This window comes from Didymosphaeria variabile, assembly GCF_027946475.1.
Source record: "Didymosphaeria variabile strain IMI 356815 chromosome Unknown scaffold_9, whole genome shotgun sequence".
In the NCBI taxonomy this organism is placed as follows: domain Eukaryota; kingdom Fungi; phylum Ascomycota; class Dothideomycetes; order Pleosporales; family Didymosphaeriaceae; genus Didymosphaeria; species Didymosphaeria variabile.
The window spans coordinates 1,257,359-1,275,714 of NW_026611628.1; the positions used below are offsets into that span (position 1 = coordinate 1,257,359).

The 18,356-nt window shown below is 51.2% G+C and overlaps 6 protein-coding genes across 6 annotated transcripts; 2 read left to right on the top strand and 4 right to left on the bottom strand.

Moving 5' to 3' along the window:
• Positions 1-97: 97 nt before the first annotated feature.
• N0V89_011730 (uncharacterized protein) lies at positions 98-1,464 on the bottom strand (the record flags this gene model as incomplete). The annotated part of the gene is made up of 2 exons (XM_056220458.1): positions 98-879; positions 927-1,464. The coding sequence occupies 2 exons, from the start codon at positions 1,462-1,464 to the stop codon at positions 98-100; spliced, it is 1,320 nt and encodes a 439-aa protein (XP_056065761.1).
• A 3,384-nt stretch (positions 1,465-4,848) lies between these two features.
• N0V89_011731 (uncharacterized protein) lies at positions 4,849-5,890 on the top strand (the record flags this gene model as incomplete). The annotated part of the gene is made up of 2 exons (XM_056220459.1): positions 4,849-5,141; positions 5,209-5,890. 2 exons carry the CDS (start codon positions 4,849-4,851, stop codon positions 5,888-5,890), a joined length of 975 nt encoding a protein of 324 aa, XP_056065762.1.
• A 580-nt stretch (positions 5,891-6,470) lies between these two features.
• N0V89_011732 (uncharacterized protein) lies at positions 6,471-8,207 on the top strand (the record flags this gene model as incomplete). Its single annotated transcript, XM_056220460.1, has 1 exon — positions 6,471-8,207. One exon carries the CDS (start codon positions 6,471-6,473, stop codon positions 8,205-8,207), a length of 1,737 nt encoding a protein of 578 aa, XP_056065763.1.
• A 3,085-nt stretch (positions 8,208-11,292) lies between these two features.
• N0V89_011733 (uncharacterized protein) lies at positions 11,293-11,942 on the bottom strand (the record flags this gene model as incomplete). Its single annotated transcript, XM_056220461.1, has 2 exons — positions 11,293-11,753; positions 11,936-11,942. 2 exons carry the CDS (start codon positions 11,940-11,942, stop codon positions 11,293-11,295), a joined length of 468 nt encoding a protein of 155 aa, XP_056065764.1.
• Positions 11,943-14,079: 2,137 nt separating this feature from the next.
• N0V89_011734 (uncharacterized protein) lies at positions 14,080-15,287 on the bottom strand (the record flags this gene model as incomplete). Its single annotated transcript, XM_056220462.1, has 5 exons — positions 14,080-14,217; positions 14,284-14,682; positions 14,756-14,790; positions 14,874-14,971; positions 15,280-15,287. The coding sequence occupies 5 exons, from the start codon at positions 15,285-15,287 to the stop codon at positions 14,080-14,082; spliced, it is 678 nt and encodes a 225-aa protein (XP_056065765.1).
• Positions 15,288-15,456: 169 nt separating this feature from the next.
• Positions 15,457-18,262, bottom strand: N0V89_011735 (uncharacterized protein; the record flags this gene model as incomplete). Its single annotated transcript, XM_056220463.1, has 4 exons — positions 15,457-15,750; positions 15,800-17,620; positions 17,669-18,089; positions 18,138-18,262. The coding sequence occupies 4 exons, from the start codon at positions 18,260-18,262 to the stop codon at positions 15,457-15,459; spliced, it is 2,661 nt and encodes an 886-aa protein (XP_056065766.1).
• Positions 18,263-18,356: the final 94 nt, after the last annotated feature.

Sequence of the window (18,356 nt, forward strand, 5' to 3'; positions counted from 1 at the left end):
TGATTCATTATTTTGGTATGTTGTTCTTACGAACAGATTTGGAGAATATATACACAAGAACGTAGTTGCTCATCCATGAAACAACTCATGCAAGTATCTAGCAAGCCGGCTTCACAGGTGCGCTTTCAAAGTACACCTTGTTGTACACGTTGTTGCCAGTCTTCGCATCCGACTTCGGCGGCGACTTCTCCGGCCCACCGACCTTGGCGGCGTTAGGGAATAAAATGTCCTGAGCATTGGGAGACAGGGTGCTATCTGGGCATCCCAGGGCGGTGTTCTTGCCAAGAACAGGGAGCAGCTTGTTGGTCGCCCAAGTGACGAGCTTGGATGTATCCTCGAGACTTCCGGCCGCGATGAGGGGCGTAACGGAATTGATACCTTGGTACACGTCGCAGAGGAGCGTTTGTACGCTCAGATTATCAGTGCCCACCTGAGCAACTGCAGGTACAATTATGTTGGCAGGGTAGATCCTGAGGAAAGCGTCGGTGAGGGCCTGGACGACGCCGTAGGGAGTTGCGCGGCGGTACCAGTTCTCGGGCCACTTCTCAGGAACGTACTTGAAGTTACCAGCCTTTGAGTCGTATTCGGCGCCAACGATGGACGAGATGGATTCGTAGTTGGCAACACCGCCTGCTCCGTAGGTACCGTTGGAGAAGAAGTTGGGGTAGAAGGCAAAGGCACCCAGGGAAACAATTTGGGGGAAGGGAAAGTAGTAAAGGTATGGGTTGTTGTCCTTGGAGAACTGGGCGTTGGCAGCGTACTGCTTAGTCATGACGTCCATTGTGAACTGCTTGCTGGAATCGGCGGCAGCGAATCCAACGTTCTGCTTGAACATGCGGGAGGAAAGGTGGTGGTTATCGCCGCAGCCATTGTAGTAGTCTGTTCGCGATTAATGGTATTCCATGGTAGAGAAAGAGCAAACTCACCTTCGCGATTGGGAGAAACATCCGCCTCGACAGTGGAGTGACGGTTGAGACCATCAGCACCGGTGAGAGAGCCAAGATAGAAGCTCTCGGTGGCGGTATCGCCATCAGCAAGGACGGCAAAGGTTGCAAGGACAGTGGCTAGATCAGCCCCCATGTTGAAGCCCCGTGAGGTCGCCTCAAGGACTTGTTGGAAAGTAACATGTCCATTCCGCGGAAGGTAGCCGTGGTTAGCCAGAAGGTTGAGGCCGGGGCATGGTCCGCGAGAATCGCCAGCGCCGGGTGCCTTGAAACCATAACCTGGTTCCGGTCGCTTGTTGTCGGGGGAGATGTTGTTGGCGACAGCACCCAAAAGCCCGCTCACGGTGTTGGTCAATGCCTGGACTGTGCCAATCAAACCGGTAAGGAGCTGCCTCTCCTGCAGGGAAGCTTCGTCGACTGTTCGCTTGCGAGTGTACTCCTCCACATCGGCATTGGACATGCCAGGGTAGGCGGCTGAGAGAGCCGGTAGGGCGAGCAACAAAGCCTGTGTGAACTTCATGATAGCGATGTGAGTTCCACAATTGTCGCAATCAATTCGCAGCGTTGGGGAAGAAGTCTGTGTCTAAACAGATAGCAGTGATTGTTCTTTATATCTGTGGGCTTGATTTCGGGACCATCGCATTCGGATCTGAAAATAGGAACCAACGGTTTGGTGACCCACGTCATGTTTGCCATTCTAGCAGATCTCCATGAACGTCGGCGAGGTAATGTCTTGAGCGGATGCATGCTTACGTGCTACTAACATCTTGATCGTCGGGGGCTTAACCATTAGCGAAGGTATCGAACCCGGTACAGGCTTGGGTGCGTGGGTTACAGCCCGTCTCCATATCGTTTAGCGAGCCAAAAGCTCGATCTACAGGGGTGTTTTCAGCATGCGAATTCAGATTGCCGTTCTGTCGGGGCCCCGCAAGTGCGTCGATGGCACTGGTCTGTAGGCGAGAGTATTTGCCCTGTGCAGTTGTGGCGCTTGGTCCGGGACAACAATGCCGCCTGATGACCGAACGTGCCGTAGCACCGAAGTCCAACTGGCGTAGTTATGTAATGTCAATCTGGCAGGTCACAACTTTCCGATTTCTGTCGAGGCACCGATTGATGCACTGCTGGACTGGCTCCAACCCTCGTGGATTTGCTGCTTGGTCAAGACGTGTACAAAATAAGTGCGCCTTTCTCCACAACGTGCAGATTGACGTGCTGTACGCAGTTGTCATCTTGGATCCTCGAGGAGTCCAACAATCAAAGTAAAAATCATTGATCGTCGATGCAATGTAACATGGTTTGTAGTCGTGAATCTGTCGTGGCCCCCTTTGGGAGCTGTGCCCCGAGCCAATTGAAATCATCGTAATTCATCTCCGTGATCAAGACTATCGAAAAGTTTCGGCAAGGTTAGTGATCGGCACCCAAATGAGGACTTCAAACACTAAGTATTACCCACTTCAGCTGAACTGGAATCTGACCTCGCCAAAAGAAGAGTTAGTAGGCTTGCAACGTCACTGTCATGCGTCTGCGGTAACGACCCTCGGATAGCGATCTGCAGAGCCGCCGATGCGATCGTGCGCTAGCTTTAAGCTTATCGCCAGTGTGCGCTAACCCTGAACGACTTCAATGTATTGACAGTGCTGGGCAACTGGGCAGCGCTATTCTGAATCGCAAGACATATTTTGGGGCTGTGCGTCTCTTGAGGCTGCCTGAAGCGGCACTGACAACAACTGAATCTGCAGCGAGAGCATCATGCGAGGAGCCTAAGAGTACTGGAGCAACCCAAGATGTTCAATGTTGACTTGGAAATTCCTGCTCGACAGGTGCAAGAACCCAATATCTATGGTACCTGACGTTGAGCAGCCCATGCATTCTCGTCGCCTGGACATCTGGGAACCGCAGATCACTGTGTGGGTTACAGCCTAAGATTGGGTCCGGGGCTTATGAGACTCGTGTAGCTTGGAATCTCCTGTATGCCAAGATCGTGGGGTGCTGACTTACGCCAGCAGGGTCAAGCGGGGGACGGAACTTGGTGGCGAAAGTCGCCCCTGCCGGAACAGCCCAACGCCCCACTTGTCCAAGGACACCTGAACGTCCCATCAATCACGCATGTTCAAACAACCCCTCCTAGGAATCACAAAACACCACGTGGCTACCAGCGCGGCTCAAGGCCTAATTGCGCCAATTGACCCAATCCTCCTTTGAGTATGTTGGGTTCGATGTAGGGGCATTACTTCGCCCATCACTGCTTCATCGAAGGTTCGGCCGTCTTACTCGGAGCTCATCTTAACGTACCGTAGAGGTTTGTGATCATCAGTCGGAACGTGATTTCATCAACAGTAAAACGAAGCACACGGCCAAAAATCGCCATGTACTGCGTCGTATACTTACTTCCACTCCTACAATTCGACTTCGCATGTGAAACCAAGGGCCCATCGTTGCAGATATCAGCCCATCACTTTAACGAATAACCACAGTAACCTAATCGACATTAAGGAGACTAAATTGTTCAAACATCTACCAAGTTAGCCGAGGTCCATTTACAGTATGTAACTCGTGAGTGATTCAGAAGTCTTCCACAGTCCTTTGCTTCGAAAGGTCACCACTTTTGTACTCGGTGTATTCTGAACCTACTACAGCGCTCAGTTCTATCAGCTGCTTCATTGTGTTCAAGAGCCACAGATAGAGACAAGGCTAGCTCCTGACTTGGTCCACACGAGGAGCACTAGAAGAGAAATGAGATGTTCTTTATGAACCCTCTCCGCTGACCTATCTAGTAGTTCGTCTGAATGCATCTACTCCTGCTACGGAACCCAGGATAGAGACTCCATTGCGGTCTATGCGTTTTCCACATCAATGGACACGATCTTGTGCACAGTGCCGCTCAACGCCATCATCTACACGTCCTACCTCCAATTGAATATAATACAGCGACCAATTGTACGCAGACACTGTTGTTTGGGAAGCAACGCTGTCAAGTTTTTCGAGCCCGCACAAAGGGTCTCCTACGATCCTGGAATCTCCGAACCATATTACAGGCTTACTGGATCTCTTCTCGAGGCCTGGTCTTTCTTGAAAAGAAGCACATAATCTCCAGACATGCAGTGGTTGATCCGTGTCCTTTCTTCGTTACGTTTGTGAATGCAAAATGGAAGAGTCGGAGGCGCTTGTTGGCTGAAGATTCTGTGTCTGAACACGAAGTCAATTTAGCGTGCATCTTGTTCGTGGAACCAATGGGATGCTTTTGAAAGCATACAGACACAGCGGGAGGCGCAAGCTTCCCCAGATATTCTGCTGACTAGCGAACCGGTTGTTGCTTGCCGAATGTGAGCGCCAGGGGCGCTAGGCTCGGATTGGGTCTTAGCGCACTGGATGATAACTCTTCCGCCGGCTTTGATCTTATCCTCCTGCTCGAGACCCCGCCGCAGGGGTGCTCGCGCGGGGTGACAGAGCCGAGGAAATTGCGACACACAACAATCATCGTCATCTATCATGATAGATTGGGATTCGCATCTTATGAAAATGAAACTAGATACTCTTAAAATTTGTGGGCGTGTTTTGTACTCTTTTGATTTTTTGAATGTGCCTTGTTCGCGCGGTTATGGCCATGAAGGCCGAGTTCAGGATCCGACTTGATCTGCCCCGCGGCAGGCATCCAATCGAGACCTTGCCATAGTCAACTACCGAACCTATGCAAGCGGCCCCGTACGATTCGTCGCATGACCTGCAGCTCTTCTCGGCTTTGCTACTAGGTACTCTGTCAATTATAAAGGGACACTACGGTCCCCAGCGGAGGCTTAAATCAATCGTCACCCCCCTTTATTTCCCTCCTCTCAATCATCTCCCAACGAATCTTTGAATCATCTATTCTGATTTTCCTTCGATTGACGACTTTTCCAATCTCACAATGGCAACAAACGGCGCCCCTCACCCGACAGGCCCTGGCGTCAAGAGCAACAAGAGCAAATTTGATCCAAATTTCACAGAACATGTCGTCGGCCTGATGAGCGCCGAGACGAAACCCCGCCACAGAGAAATCCTCACCTCATTAATCACCCACCTGCACGACTTCTGCCGCGACGTGGAGCTCACACAGGAGGAATGGATCATCGGTGTCAACTACGTCAATGCCATCGGTCAGGCCTACCAGAAGAACCGAAATGAAGCATGGAGGGTGTGCGATATTCTCGGCGTCGAATCGTGAGTGCTCCCGCCTCGCTTGGGGACTACTGTCGCATTCAATCAACTGTTGCTAATCGTGCAATAGTCTCGTAGATGAAATCAACCACACTGTCGTCACTGACGTCGAACACCCCTCACAAGCCACCTCCTCCACCATCCTCGGACCTTTCTGGTCACCCGAAACCCCCTTCCGCGAGCTCGGTGCCAGCGTCGTCCAAGACATGCCCAAAGATGGCCAGCTCACATTCTTCCACGGCGTCATTAGGGACGTCGACACAGGCAAGGGTATCCCAGGTGCCGTCTTCGACATGTGGCAGGCCAGCACCAACGGCAAATATGACGTCTTCGACCCCGAGAACCAAACCAGGCACAACCTCCGCGGCAAGTTCAAGACCGACGAGAACGGCAAGTTCTGGTTCTACTGCCTCAAGCCCACCGAGTACGCCATCGACACATCTGGTCCTTCCGCCGATCTGCTCAAAATCATGGGCCGCCACCCGTGGCGTCCTGCGCACATCCACGCTATGGTCACGCATCCCGATTATATCGATGTGACCGTTCAATTGTACCCCAACGACGACCCTTACCTTGAGACCGACACCGTCTGCGCCGTCAAGGACGATCTCCTCCTGACCTTCAAGCCTGTCGAGAACGAGAAGAATGGCGCGACGCTCGATGTCGAGTATGACGTGCGGTTACTCTCGAAGAAGTACAAGCCCGATTCTACTATGTTGAAACAGAATGCGAACCAGAACAAGTTTGATTAAAGATCCGTTGGTGTTGATTGGAAGGGCATTACGTTGAGGCAATGTTTATAAGGCGCCATGGACGTTTTATTCGTGTATATACCAGACTAGCATCGCGATCGCGACAGTTTATAAATTCAGATATGTTCAACCATCAATATTGATAAACTTCTAAACAACTGATGGTATGTCTTGTGAATTCTACATTTGACACATAAGGATGATCAATCGCAGCCTGTGAGATTGATGCACGCTTCGCCGTCCCAGGAGCGAGTGGCAACGAGGCCGATATCAAGCTGGATGAGTAGCTTCAGACACAGAGTATCCATAATCGTGCCACTACCTCAGTATCACCTCACGACGAGGTATCGCTTTTTTTAATCCGGTTATCAGCTTTCGCAACTTTTCACTGACGTTTTGCTGGAAATGACGGTTTCACGTGATTAAACACGTGTCTCTTCCTTGGCTGGTTTCTCACTAGCGCCAACAAATAGCTTGGCCGCTTGTCGCTTCGTCATACATCATCGTCCGAGGTCACCAACAACACAGCTTTTATCTTTTTAAAATGATGTTTTAAGAGTCATGAAAATACCAATAAGTCATGACGACGCCCGAGGTTTACCACGACGACGTTGAGCTACATTCTTACGAGGACGAAACGGCTATCGCGGAAGAGCCGGATTCACCTCTACCCTTGGATCCGGACCACAGAATGAGTGATACGCAACCAAGATGGCTACAAGACGCACCTTCAATCGGCAGCAAATGGCTCCAGAGGGCTACTGACGGCACAAAGGCATTGCCTCGGTGGCTGGATCAAAATCATACTTCATGGCTACAGCGAGTGGCAGACTTAATTCGACCCCGGTTTACTGTGGCTTATATTCTGAGTGCCATAGTAGCTCTCTATATACTATATTGCTACATTGTCTGGTCGCCGCTTTTCGCCTCAAAGCTCCCGCAGTATACCGGTCCTCATGACGTTGGTACCATCGACATCGAAGTTCCTGTACAGGATCCGCGGCAAGTAGTTGATGCAGTCTTCAAGGCCGACGGAAAGCCCGCGTTTCAACTGGACACGGTTCTCTTCACGCTCTACTACCCCGCTGTCAAAGGAGCTCGAAGTTCCAAGCCGCAACACAAATGGTTTCCCAAGCCGATCAGTTTGATTGCGGAGGGTTATGCTACCGCGGCGCATTTCAACAACTTTTTCTCAAGACCGCTCTTTACTTTTGCGCTTTGGGGTCTAGCGTCCAGCATAGATATTCCCGCCAAGGTGGACGTGGCCTTGCTGGGTGACTCGGAAAAGACTGATAAGGACAATCTGATGCAATGGCCTGTCGTCGTACTTTCTCATGGCGATGTAAGCGCTCGTACTGATTACACTGCCTATTGTGGTGAGCTCGCGAGTCGTGGAGTAATCGTGGCCGCTATTGAACATCGAGACGGATCTTGTCCAGGCACTATAGTGCATTTGCCTGATGGAAAGAAGAAGAATGTGATCTTGTTCAGAGCATCCCAGCTGAAGCCAGAGGATCCGGACAGCGAGATCTCCAACGATGATTGGAGATTCAAGAAATTAGCCTTCCGAGATTCTGAAATCCAGGAGACGATTCGCGTTCTGAAGGGTCTCAATGCTGGAAGTGGCGGGAACATCTTCGATCAGAACTACCGCAAGGAAGGGAAAACCTTGGAAGAGTGGAAGAATCGACTGGACATGTCCCAAGTGATCATCGCAGGGCATTCTTTCGGAGCTACAGGAGCCATGCAAGCTTTGAAAAGTGCCAATAAAACCATAGCAGACGAAGGCAACAGTGGATACCGTAATCCTGCAATCGGTGGCATCATCCTCGACCCTGGTAAAGAATCCGGACGCTTGAACACAGACATCGACGTCCCGCTCCTCCTGGTCCATTCCGACTCCTGGTCGAAAGCACACACAATCTTCTACGGTCGACCACATTTCGACACTGTCCGTGATATCGCACTTGACGTGCTCAAGCGGTGCGGAGCGACCTGGTTCATGACTTCTCTGAAAACGTCACATCCCAGCGTTACTGACGCTCCCCTGATCGAGCCGCTGCTGTTATCATGGACCACTGGGGCTACGATCAATGTGAAAGAAGGGCTGAGAGAGTACGTCAGAGTGAGCATGGAGTTCTTGCAGTACCTAAAGGATGGCACGAGGGAGGGAGTGCTCGATATTGGTGCTACGCATGAGTCGTATGGAAATGATACGAGGACGGATATGCAGAAGGAGAAGATGGATGAAAGTATCACTAAGTACTGGGAGGTTCATGTTGCGCCACCGCCGGGTTTTGTAGAGGACGATAGCTGAACTAGAAGCTATCGAAACGCTGAGTTGTAGCAATTAGAACAAGGATGAGCGCACTATGGGCATAATAGATGTAATACTGAGATTCAATTCTGCAATTCATGGTGACTGTTGGTTGTTGAGCACCATCATCATTACTGAAATGATACGCGAACTTAGAAGACCGAGAACATGCGCACAGAATCCATAAACTTCAATACTCGAATAATTCTGCCGCAGAGCACCAAGGCAGCCACATCACCGAGTTCAGGTATTCTTTTTAAACTTTCTCAAATAAAACAGAGACAAAGAGCAGCCATCGATTTGGCTGTGTTTCATTTTGTAAACACGAGGAGACAGCACGAGTCGTATGAGTTCTTTCTCTTTTCAAGTGATTAAAATCCCTAATGTCGCTCAAGAAGCGCTGGAAGTCAGCCATACCGTCTTTCGCTCTTTGTTTTCTTGTAGTATGGGAGCGCGGGCAAGAAGAAGTCATCATTCCGCATCCAACGGGCTTTTGAAGCCGCACAGCAACGTTGATCATGAGAACACGATGCAATGTTCTCGAACACCAAATTGCTTGCTGTATCACTCGTAGAGCACCGAAGACACCCACATATGCCTTAGCTGTGAGGCCCTCTGAACAGAGAGAGCGGCCATGATATCTGTAGACGAGGATTCGAAGCCACACGCACACATCGAAGAGCATATATCTGTGTCACTCCATGCTTTGAAGCAAGCTATGCAGTGCGGTGTTCTACTCAGAGAGCGGTTAAAGGGCCTTAAGGATGCTCTCTCGGGCTTGAGAGCCCTGTAAGTAGGAGGGTAAGGAGGCAGCCACAACAGTGAGAAGCTCAGTTCAAGGAAAGCGTGGAGGCTCCACATCGAATGATTGTCGAAGGTTTGGAAGTCCTGTGAAGCAGAAGAATAACTAGAGACAACGCTTTGCATCCCTCCCAGGGGCTAGGAACCATACGGACATGCAAACGGTGGTTTTCGGTCCACAATTAGGTCTTTTCCGAGTGCTTTGAGAACAATGTTCAGGAGGAAGTAAGGGAATCACACATGGTATTGCATCTGTATGCATTTCGAAGCTAATTGGAGTTATGGAGGAGAAAGAAGAGAGATCGTCTCCAAGCGGTATGATTTTTATCCGTACAGAAGCGACAAGAGGAATAAGTATCGGATATCATATTTAGCATTATCAAGGTATCGCCCTGAAAGAGCGCAAGGGAGGACGCCATGAGTCCGCTGCCCTCGGTCTTTGATCCAGAGCTTGCCGTGGAGGAGACAAGTTAGAGACGACATCATTTTGTGAGTCGTGGAAATTCGTACCGCCGGCGAGGGCGGACATCGCATCAATCTTTTCCATATTCTGGTCCTTCTGTGGAGGGGGAGCTACCAGACGAGCAGACATGTGACCGTGACGTGTTTACTTTTTCGACCCACGAACGACGAAGCACATTGTTCTTCGGGGAAGCGATTTTAAATGACGATTGTAGGTCTCTGTGCAGGACGGCAGATTTTCCAGAAAGCCAAAGATATACAGGAACTGTGATTTATTCCTGGGCGAGGCGCAAGCAGCATAGTACGTGTTCCAGTTGTTTTCGATATCATGCAAAGACTGAGATATCAGAAGCCTTTTTGGTAGCCACGGATGGAAGCTCCCCACGGATGGAAGCTCCAGGGAGAACAACATAGAGCAAGGAAAAGCTCCTTTTTGAAAATGCCCTTTGAAACTTCAGCAGCGAGGAAGAGAAGGAGGAAAGCGACATCTTTTCCACAGTGTACGTTTTTCGTGTCACGTCCAAGTACAGCAGAGCACATGAATGCGTCAGCTCAACTTCTCAATGCCCAGCTAGAGGCCTTGATTTGGGACCCATCCAGGAAGAGCCGCATGCAATCGCTCTAGTTGGACTTCGAACCTCTGGCCTAATCAAGGGAGCGACAGAGAGAACACATGTGCATCGGAAGATCGATTTGTGAATTGCAGGTGGACGGCACAGAACATGGGCTCTGACAAAACTGCTTTTTGACAATCATGGAGCTTGGCAGACTTCGCCAGAGCTCCCATGAGTGGTATGATATCCATGTTCGATTTCAATCTGGTAGATTACAATGCGGGAGAGAGTAAAGAAGGACATACTTATACATGATCGAAGCTTGTTAAGCGCACGAAGACGCCAGAGCATAACAACGGTTCCTGTTCGTTTTCATATCCGCGATCAAGAAGCTGTCGAACGAGTAGAGAGACAGGAGGAACCGCATTTGAGGACGTATTCCTGGATTCGGGACGGCAGAGGACATGTAACGGTCCAGATATCGTTTTGATCCTCAGAGAGAGTGAAAGATCAGGTTCCATGCCCGCATCGACTTTTTCGATTATCTTTTTGAACTCAATGGAGCAAACCGAAAAAAAGACATGAGATGGCTATGGTATTCTTTATGACCTGCACGGCAGGAGGCATACACAGCTACAGCCCTACCTTTTTCAACGCCCTAGATGGTTCGACAAAGGCCCCAAGAAACACATGATCCGGATTGCGAACACCTTTGAGCCTTTCTGACGCCTTGCATCGCTCGAACCGCTCAATTTCTGCCGGGTTCATAGGTTCATGAATCCGGTAGTATTCGCCCTGCTCTCCATTGGTAGCAGAGCTGGATGTCGTGTTGGCATCGCGTGCAGTAACTGTATCAAGCTCGTGGCCAGTCTCATGGGCTACAGCATTCCCCAGGTGAGTGCGACGGTTTAGGGCCCTGAAGTCCTTCATGTAGTCTGTTGGCAAGGTGAAGTTACTATTCGCATCCTGCAGGCCTACTCGACCTAGTTTGGCTAGCATGCTATGTTGGATCTTCCGGTTTTTGTTCGCACGTTTAACCTCTTCTGGTGCCAGGCGTGGGGCATTTTCGAATGCAAAGAGTGGGTCAGTCCTGCTCTCTGCGGAGCCTCCAGGGTTCATGGGAGGGTTAGGGCGGGAAGGCCATCTTCGTCTCTGTCCACCCATGCTTTTGGCTGATCGTTATCAATCTCATCCATCTCATCCCAGTTAGTCTTATTCTGAATGTGCTTAGAGCCGATGGGAACACGTTTCCCGTCAACCCATGTAAACTAGGCATGGTTCCGGTTTGGATCGCCAGCTACTACTGGATTGATGGGGATGGCTTCGCGGGGGTGCTTGAGTCGTAGAGCTTGCACTGTTGTTGTGGTCTTCTCAGGCACTGGAACACCCAAGTTGAATTCTGCTGCATACTTGCGGGCCACCTCAGGATTATCTAGGGCCTCAGTGTCTGAATCCTCTGTGTTGGTATTGGCCATTTTAACATCAGACTCTTTATCATCGCTGGCAACTTCACCCTCAGATGGGAGGTCTTGGTATTCAGGGTCGATGGTCTCAATTGAGTTTATCAGAGCCTCCTTATCAAAGGCTTCGACATTGCCTGATGTGAAAGATGATTGCTCTGTGCTGATCAACTGCGCATAGTTCTTGAACCGCTCCAGAGATTGTTGGATCTGGGCTTCGTAGTCTCCAAGGCCAGGTACACTGGCTTTCTTGCCTTTCTCCAGTGCTTCTTTGGCATTATAGGCAATGCAGTGGTCTTATAGAGCGCACAAGAGCGACAGAGGCCATCAAACTGGTCGAACTGATTTTCGGAAACCGTCGCCTCGCACATATCCGTACATCCTTCTCCATACCTCGACTTCTTTCCTTTTGAGCTTTGATGAAAAGCAGACCTCGAGAAGGGAAAAGAACGGTCCATGATGTGCTCGGTCAGTGCTTTTGAAGAGCACGAAGGAAGCAGAGGACATTCTTTGCCCACGAAACTATTTTGGTCCACCAACACAAGGATCCCATTCACTTGATCGAGGAAGCTCTAGATTGATCCTCTCGCGAATCCGCAGTCGTTGTGTAGAAGAGAAAAGAAGAGAGCCACAAGGGCATATGTAATCTGGGGAGTAGCTTGTGAAGCGCAAAGACGGCAGACGACATTCATCCAACGAACTTCCTGTTTGGTATTGCACACGACAGGTGCGCTCAGGGACGAGGCAAGAGCTTCATGTGGCCCTCGTCTGCGCTTTTGAACCCCTCTTGTAGAAAAGAGAGAGGAAGCGGAAGACATTTCTGTCTATGCTGGCACTTTTCTGACGGAACGCTCAGCCACGGCGAGGGACATTGCCCTGTATCGATCGCTTTTGGTACGAGAAAATGCATTTTTGGGCTAGACCGAACAAAAGAGGCTCACATGGCTTGAGGTGGCAGCTTTTGGAAGCTTTGATAGGAAAAAGGGAAGACAGAACAAGGACATTAAGTGCGTGTGCTGCGCCTTTGGTGAAATGTCCTCGGACGGTAAAGGACATCATAGTAATTGGCCAAATGTTTGGTCCCAAAATGCACGATGCCGCTGCAGACACGGCAAGGGAGGTCCGCATCCGTATCTTCGGCTACGTCTTTTGGATTTTCGAAGTACCAGGAGAGGACCTGGAAGAAACGACACGAAGTGTACCCAGCGTCTTTTTGCAACCGCACATGAAACGCCAAAACATTTTCCTGGGTGTAATCAGGTTTTGGTCCGGTAAGAGGTGCCGGGGGTCGTGAACTCCATATTGTTCGAACGTTGCAATTTTTAGAAGGAGAGGCAGGAGAGTCCACATGGCCGGAACCTGAGGTACTTTAAAACAGAGCCAGGAGCCAGCGCATCGCGAAGGTACTTCAAGCTTTTGAAAACAGCCAGGGGGTCCCATGAAGGCGGGTCTAGCTTGTTTTGGAAGAAGAACAAGGGAAGCCAACATCGTCCTCTATGCTCGCCTATTTTGTACGCGCTGCAGGAAGGTCCATATATTTTTGGGTCTTGGATCTTTGGAACAGTCGTCTTAGGAGGATCCACATCGATGGTAACTGCAGGGGCTTTGGGAGAGAGACAGGAGAGTCCACAAGCATAGCATGGCAACTAGAGATTTTGACGAGCACCAGGGAGCTTCCCATACTTTCTTCCCGGAAGATTTTCGAGTCTCGGATCAAGAGGAAGAAGAGGGAGACAGCAGCATCGGCTGGTCCGTCTGGATTTTTGGATGCCAGCATGCCACATTTCATGGAACAATGCAGGTCTTCCATGGGCGGTACGTGCTCGTTATTTTCGAAGGAGAGCGCGACCCTAGCACATGAAGTCTCCAATATCCATTTTGGAAGCTTCATGCGTAGGCGCCAACGCGAGAGGACATAACCCGACACGTGCAGTCCTTCAATTGTAAGATCCGATCAAAGATCAAGGCGGAAGTGCCACAAGACCACATACATCCTCTTCGTCTAGTTTTGCGAGCTCCCATGCGTAGGCACGAGCGCCAGGAACCGACATCGCTTTTGTGTTTCGCACTTTTCAAGACCCTTCGTGAGGAAAGCACAGGCAAGAGCAGAGCCATGAAGGGCGTCTGACCATTTTTAAACTCAGTCATGCTGTGGAAGAGAGGGAGGAGGAAGAGACATTCGAGGTTGGTTGCACGGTCTTTGGAACTCTCCATGATGTGGAAGAAGGGGCGAAGAAAGCACATGATCGTAGGGCTTCAGACCTTTTAGTACCGCACGAAGGCGACAGAAGACATGCAAGTATACATCGTACGTTTTAGTACTCATCAAGAGCTGTGCCTTAAGTGTGAGGAAAGAAAGCTGAACGAGGGGAACAAGAGGGGGTTTATATAGACTTTGGCGCGCAGTGGTGGATCGGAGGAGTGATGATGAAAAAAAAAGAACATTCATGAACATCATCACCAGTGGGACACCGGCAGCCGTCAAAATCATCTTTTGAATTCGCTAGTGTAAAAATCCACCAGCACTCGCAAGGTATCCAAAACACTCAAGTCAAGGTAATTTTTCCCGGACATCCTCTCGTGAACTTCGCCGTATCACCGCCTCTCCACCGCCGGCGTTGTCACCCCCTCCGTCGCTTTCGCAGCAAGCACCTCCTCCGCCGTAGGCTCCTTCGGCAAATCCACAATAACGCCGGGATCCTTGCCACGTCTTGCGAGCATAGCTGCCCTCTTCTGTTCCTTGTTAGCACATGCCCTCAGCCTCTCTCTCCCCACACTTTGTCCTCCGGGTGCACATACCTGTGTAACCTCGCCCCTGCCACTCTTCCCGCCCTCCCCAAGGAGTTCAGCTTCAGCCTCGTCCACTTCTCCGAGTCCAGGGCTGACTACATTTCCTTTCCTGTCCTTCTCCTCTTCGGTAGCCCGTCGTTGTACGGGGCCCGGGCTCGCAGGGATACTATCCAGCTCCACGGGCGCAGCATTTATCGCAGGCGTGCTCGTGTCGATATATGGTGTGCGCGTGGAAACGGCTGCACTGGTTTTGTGCGGGAAGGTGGACTGACGGGATATCGGGGAAATCGGGGGTCGTTTGTAGCGGATGCGGAGGAGGGGGCGGCGGAGGGCGGGGATATGGGTGTCGTTTCTGCCATCATTGCGCTTTCCTTTATCTGCACACGTCTCGTCTTCGGGAGGATGTTTCTAAGATTCAGATATTAGGGAGAAGGAGGGTATAGGTTGAGGGTAGGTTCAGCCCAGCTGAACACCCACGTACCGTAGCCTTGCGTACGGCGTACGCCCTGCCGTATCCTGGGACAAAACACGCGATCCCGGTCCAACAAACGCCCGACGAGGCGTCAGCCTTGGGCGACGGGTGACGTAGGCGCCCCCACCTGCCCACTGTCCCCAGAGAGGATGTCGTGCGAATGCGCCAAAGAGCCTCGGAACCTCAGGAAGAGCCTCAGGGTCCCGCGATGCGATCGCGGGTGGCCTGGCGTGAGATCGTGGTGGGGCAGATTTAGTTGTGCAGCCGAGGCAGGAAGGTCTGGACTGGGGCTCTCGCTTGATTGGCGCGTGCTTGGACTTTACAAGAGGTTGAGGAAAGATATGAAGCACAGTGCAAGAAATCTAATACACTGGTCTATGAGACATTGTGTCTCGTTGAGCTGGGTCCCCAGCCCTGTGTTGAGCGGTGATTGTCCGCTGGAGGGGTACAGTGCACTAAGCCAAATGCGTCTATTATGCATGCAGCAAGAGAGTGGATATCATACTTTTCTCCGACGCCTGTCATATACGTACAGATACATGCGTCCTAATTGTGCCAAGCCAAGATCGCATCGTCCCATTCATAGCCATCAACAAGATCATGTCCGCAAGGATCGCTACAATGAGCGTCCGAAACTCAGCTAAGCAAATGCAAACAAAAGCATCTGCGATAATACTTTCCTACCGCTTTGCCAGAATCATTAACGATCGTTAAGAAGACTTTGGTATCGCGAAACCCATCACATAACCATCTCCGGATGACGTCTTCGGGTCCTGAGGCGCCTGGAGGACATAAGACACTGGGTCGATATCATTTACAGGTGTACTCACCCCCATAAAGGGTCCCCCATTCGCGGCAAACATATTTGCTTGGGGTTGCCCACTCGTCGATGTGCTGCTATTTGGCAAACCGTCCGTCTGCATGGGCATGCCACCGAGATCCATAGGGAAGAACGAGTTCGTGGCATCGATGCTCGGGCCTTGGATGTACGAGTCCCATGCATTCTGTTGATTGTTAGCAGTGTCAGATGATCATGGGTTTTAAGTCACGCACCCAGTCAATGTTGTCCGCGCTCGGCAAGTCCATATTTTGGAACCCACCTCCGAAGAGGTTCGAGAACGGACTGGGAGCGCGGACCTCGCCGTTGGTGGCTGCACCAAAGTTGGGCGTCAGGCCAGTTGGCTGTTGCGGCGCAGGATCATTCAACAGGTTTGCCATAGATGGAGGGTACCGCGTTTCAAACATGTTTGCCGAGTTCGGCGTCATGCCGCCGGTGCTAAGCATGCCCAATGTCATCGCAGCAGAATGCTCAGGCGCCACATTGGCATCATCCATGGCGGTCGAGGTGTTGAAGGCGGGTGTATTCGAGAAGCTTTGCGGTTGCGATCTTGACGATTGGCTTCCTTTCAGCTGACCTAGCATGATGCTCAGTGTTGCATGCGCTTTGTATGCCTCCATGGAGTGCTCTTTCAAGCCATCCCAGATGCCCACGGCTGTCTCGATCGCATCGATCATTTCATTCCGTCGGTCTTCGCTCCAGTAGTACATGTCGGTAGAGTCTCTCCTCCCTGCACGTTCTTGTCGCGCAGTGTGATATAGGTCGGAAGACACTATCATTGCCGCGAGCAGAAAGTCAACTGTTGTGAGTGATGAGATGAACCACTTGACATTGCGTAGTCTGCCGCCAGGCTGGCACTCTCGGTGGAGCGTGGCTTGATGTTGAAGTAATTTCATCGATGCGTCGATGCATGCTCGTCTTGAATAGCCGAATCGGGGGTTGACCCTAGAAGCAGAGATGAACTTTCGGTGAAGCGAACATATCATTTTGAGGAACAGTAATTCGAGCGTAAAGCGTTGCATTATGAGAGTCGATGGATCTCGCGCTGATTCGTCCATCGACCGGATCTTGAGATGAGGTGATATCCTATCATGCAGCTCTCGCGCTTGGCTGTCAAGCTTCATGACCTCTTCGTAGGAGGCGCAGGTGAGAACTTCGGTGAGCTCAACAGCTTCTCCAAGCTTGTACATCAAACGCGTCCGGTTGATAAGGAACAAGGTGGGCGTTGCTTCTTCTTCGGATCGCGAAGGTGGTAGGATGCTCATATCTTCAAATAATTCGTCGTCGAAGATATTGCGCGGAATCTCGGTGTTAGTGTCGCGTGGTCGGACAACTGGTGGCAATCCAGCCTGCGCTGAAAAGAGCAAGTCCATCGAGCGAATGGCTGCCCACACCCTGCGTCGCATCTCTCCTTGAAAGGGCGTGATACCTGCATAAGGCCCAGAGTCTCGATGCAAGCCCATTCGCATGGCTAAGCGTACGATTATCCCGGTGCTGACTATCATGCCAGCCTGAGAATCTCTGCTACGTGCGTAGTCGGCGTGTGTGTGTAGGATCATCGTTTCCAGCATATTTGTGATGGGCGATGTGATATCCGCAGCCGCCAAGCATTGCGCTGTGTAATCACGATACTCGGTCGACATTGCCCATGACCGCCCTCTGTACTCTGGCGGCTCGTCTCCGGCACGCGTATATGATTGCAGCGCTATAGTCATCATGGCAAAGACCATACCGAGCCAGATGACAGGTGTATCGGTTGGATTCATCCAATGGCCGTCATATTGTTTCTGGAAGGTCGGCCCATGTATTATATGAATGCCTGGATCGTACGTATTGAAATATCGCGAAACGAGGATATCGGCGGTCTGCTTGGGAGGAAACCTTTGAAGAAGCTCGGGCTGTGTCATCGGCTTCTGGCTACCAAATAGAAAGGCGGTGCCTGCATTCATGTCGTCCGTATGCGCCGCCTTATATCGCTTGAGCTGCTCGTCATACTGCTTCTTGTGATCGTGGAAGTAGTTCTTCACTTCTGAGATCTAATGCCCTTTAGCTTAGCCATGGCCAGTATGCGCGTCGCAACGTACCTCTCCTAGTATCGCATACCAATGCGCCTCGGATGCGAATATGGCACGGTTGTTCTCGACCTTCATGACGCCAATCGACTTGGTGACATTTTCAACCTCGCTCTCGTCGCCCACTTCTTCTTCCTGTATCGATTCCGGGCTGATATCGTAGGGCTGATCGACGGAGCCATTACTACCGTTCATGCTGGCTGCAATGGCTGCTTGCGCGGCGGCTGGTCCAGCACTCTGGGCGCCATTGGTCATCAAAGAAAGAACCAATCCTTCAAGACGGTCAATGCGGTTTTGCATGTCATCTGGAGTAGTGGCGGAGCCGGTGGTGGACGCGCTCTTTTTGCGGTTGCCTGGAGTTGCGTACGTACATGATGCGCTATCTCCCCGCTTTGTGCAGTTATCGCACGGGTGGCCGCGGTTGCATTTCAGCCTACGACCATCAGCATCGCGTCTCCACATCAATGAGATGATAGCCTACTTTCGGTGCCTGCAGGGCCCGCAGGACAGAGGGACGCGGTTGCGCTTCCGAACGACCCTGAACTGGGGGTCGGGCGGCGAGTGACCCGAGTTAGACGAGGTGGTCGAGGGCGGAGTCGGCGGCATGATGTCGACAGTGGTACAGGCGCGTCGCTCGCGGAGAGAACGGAGTTAATGCCGTAAGTCCGATGGGTGAAGGTTGAGGATCGCTTCACAACAG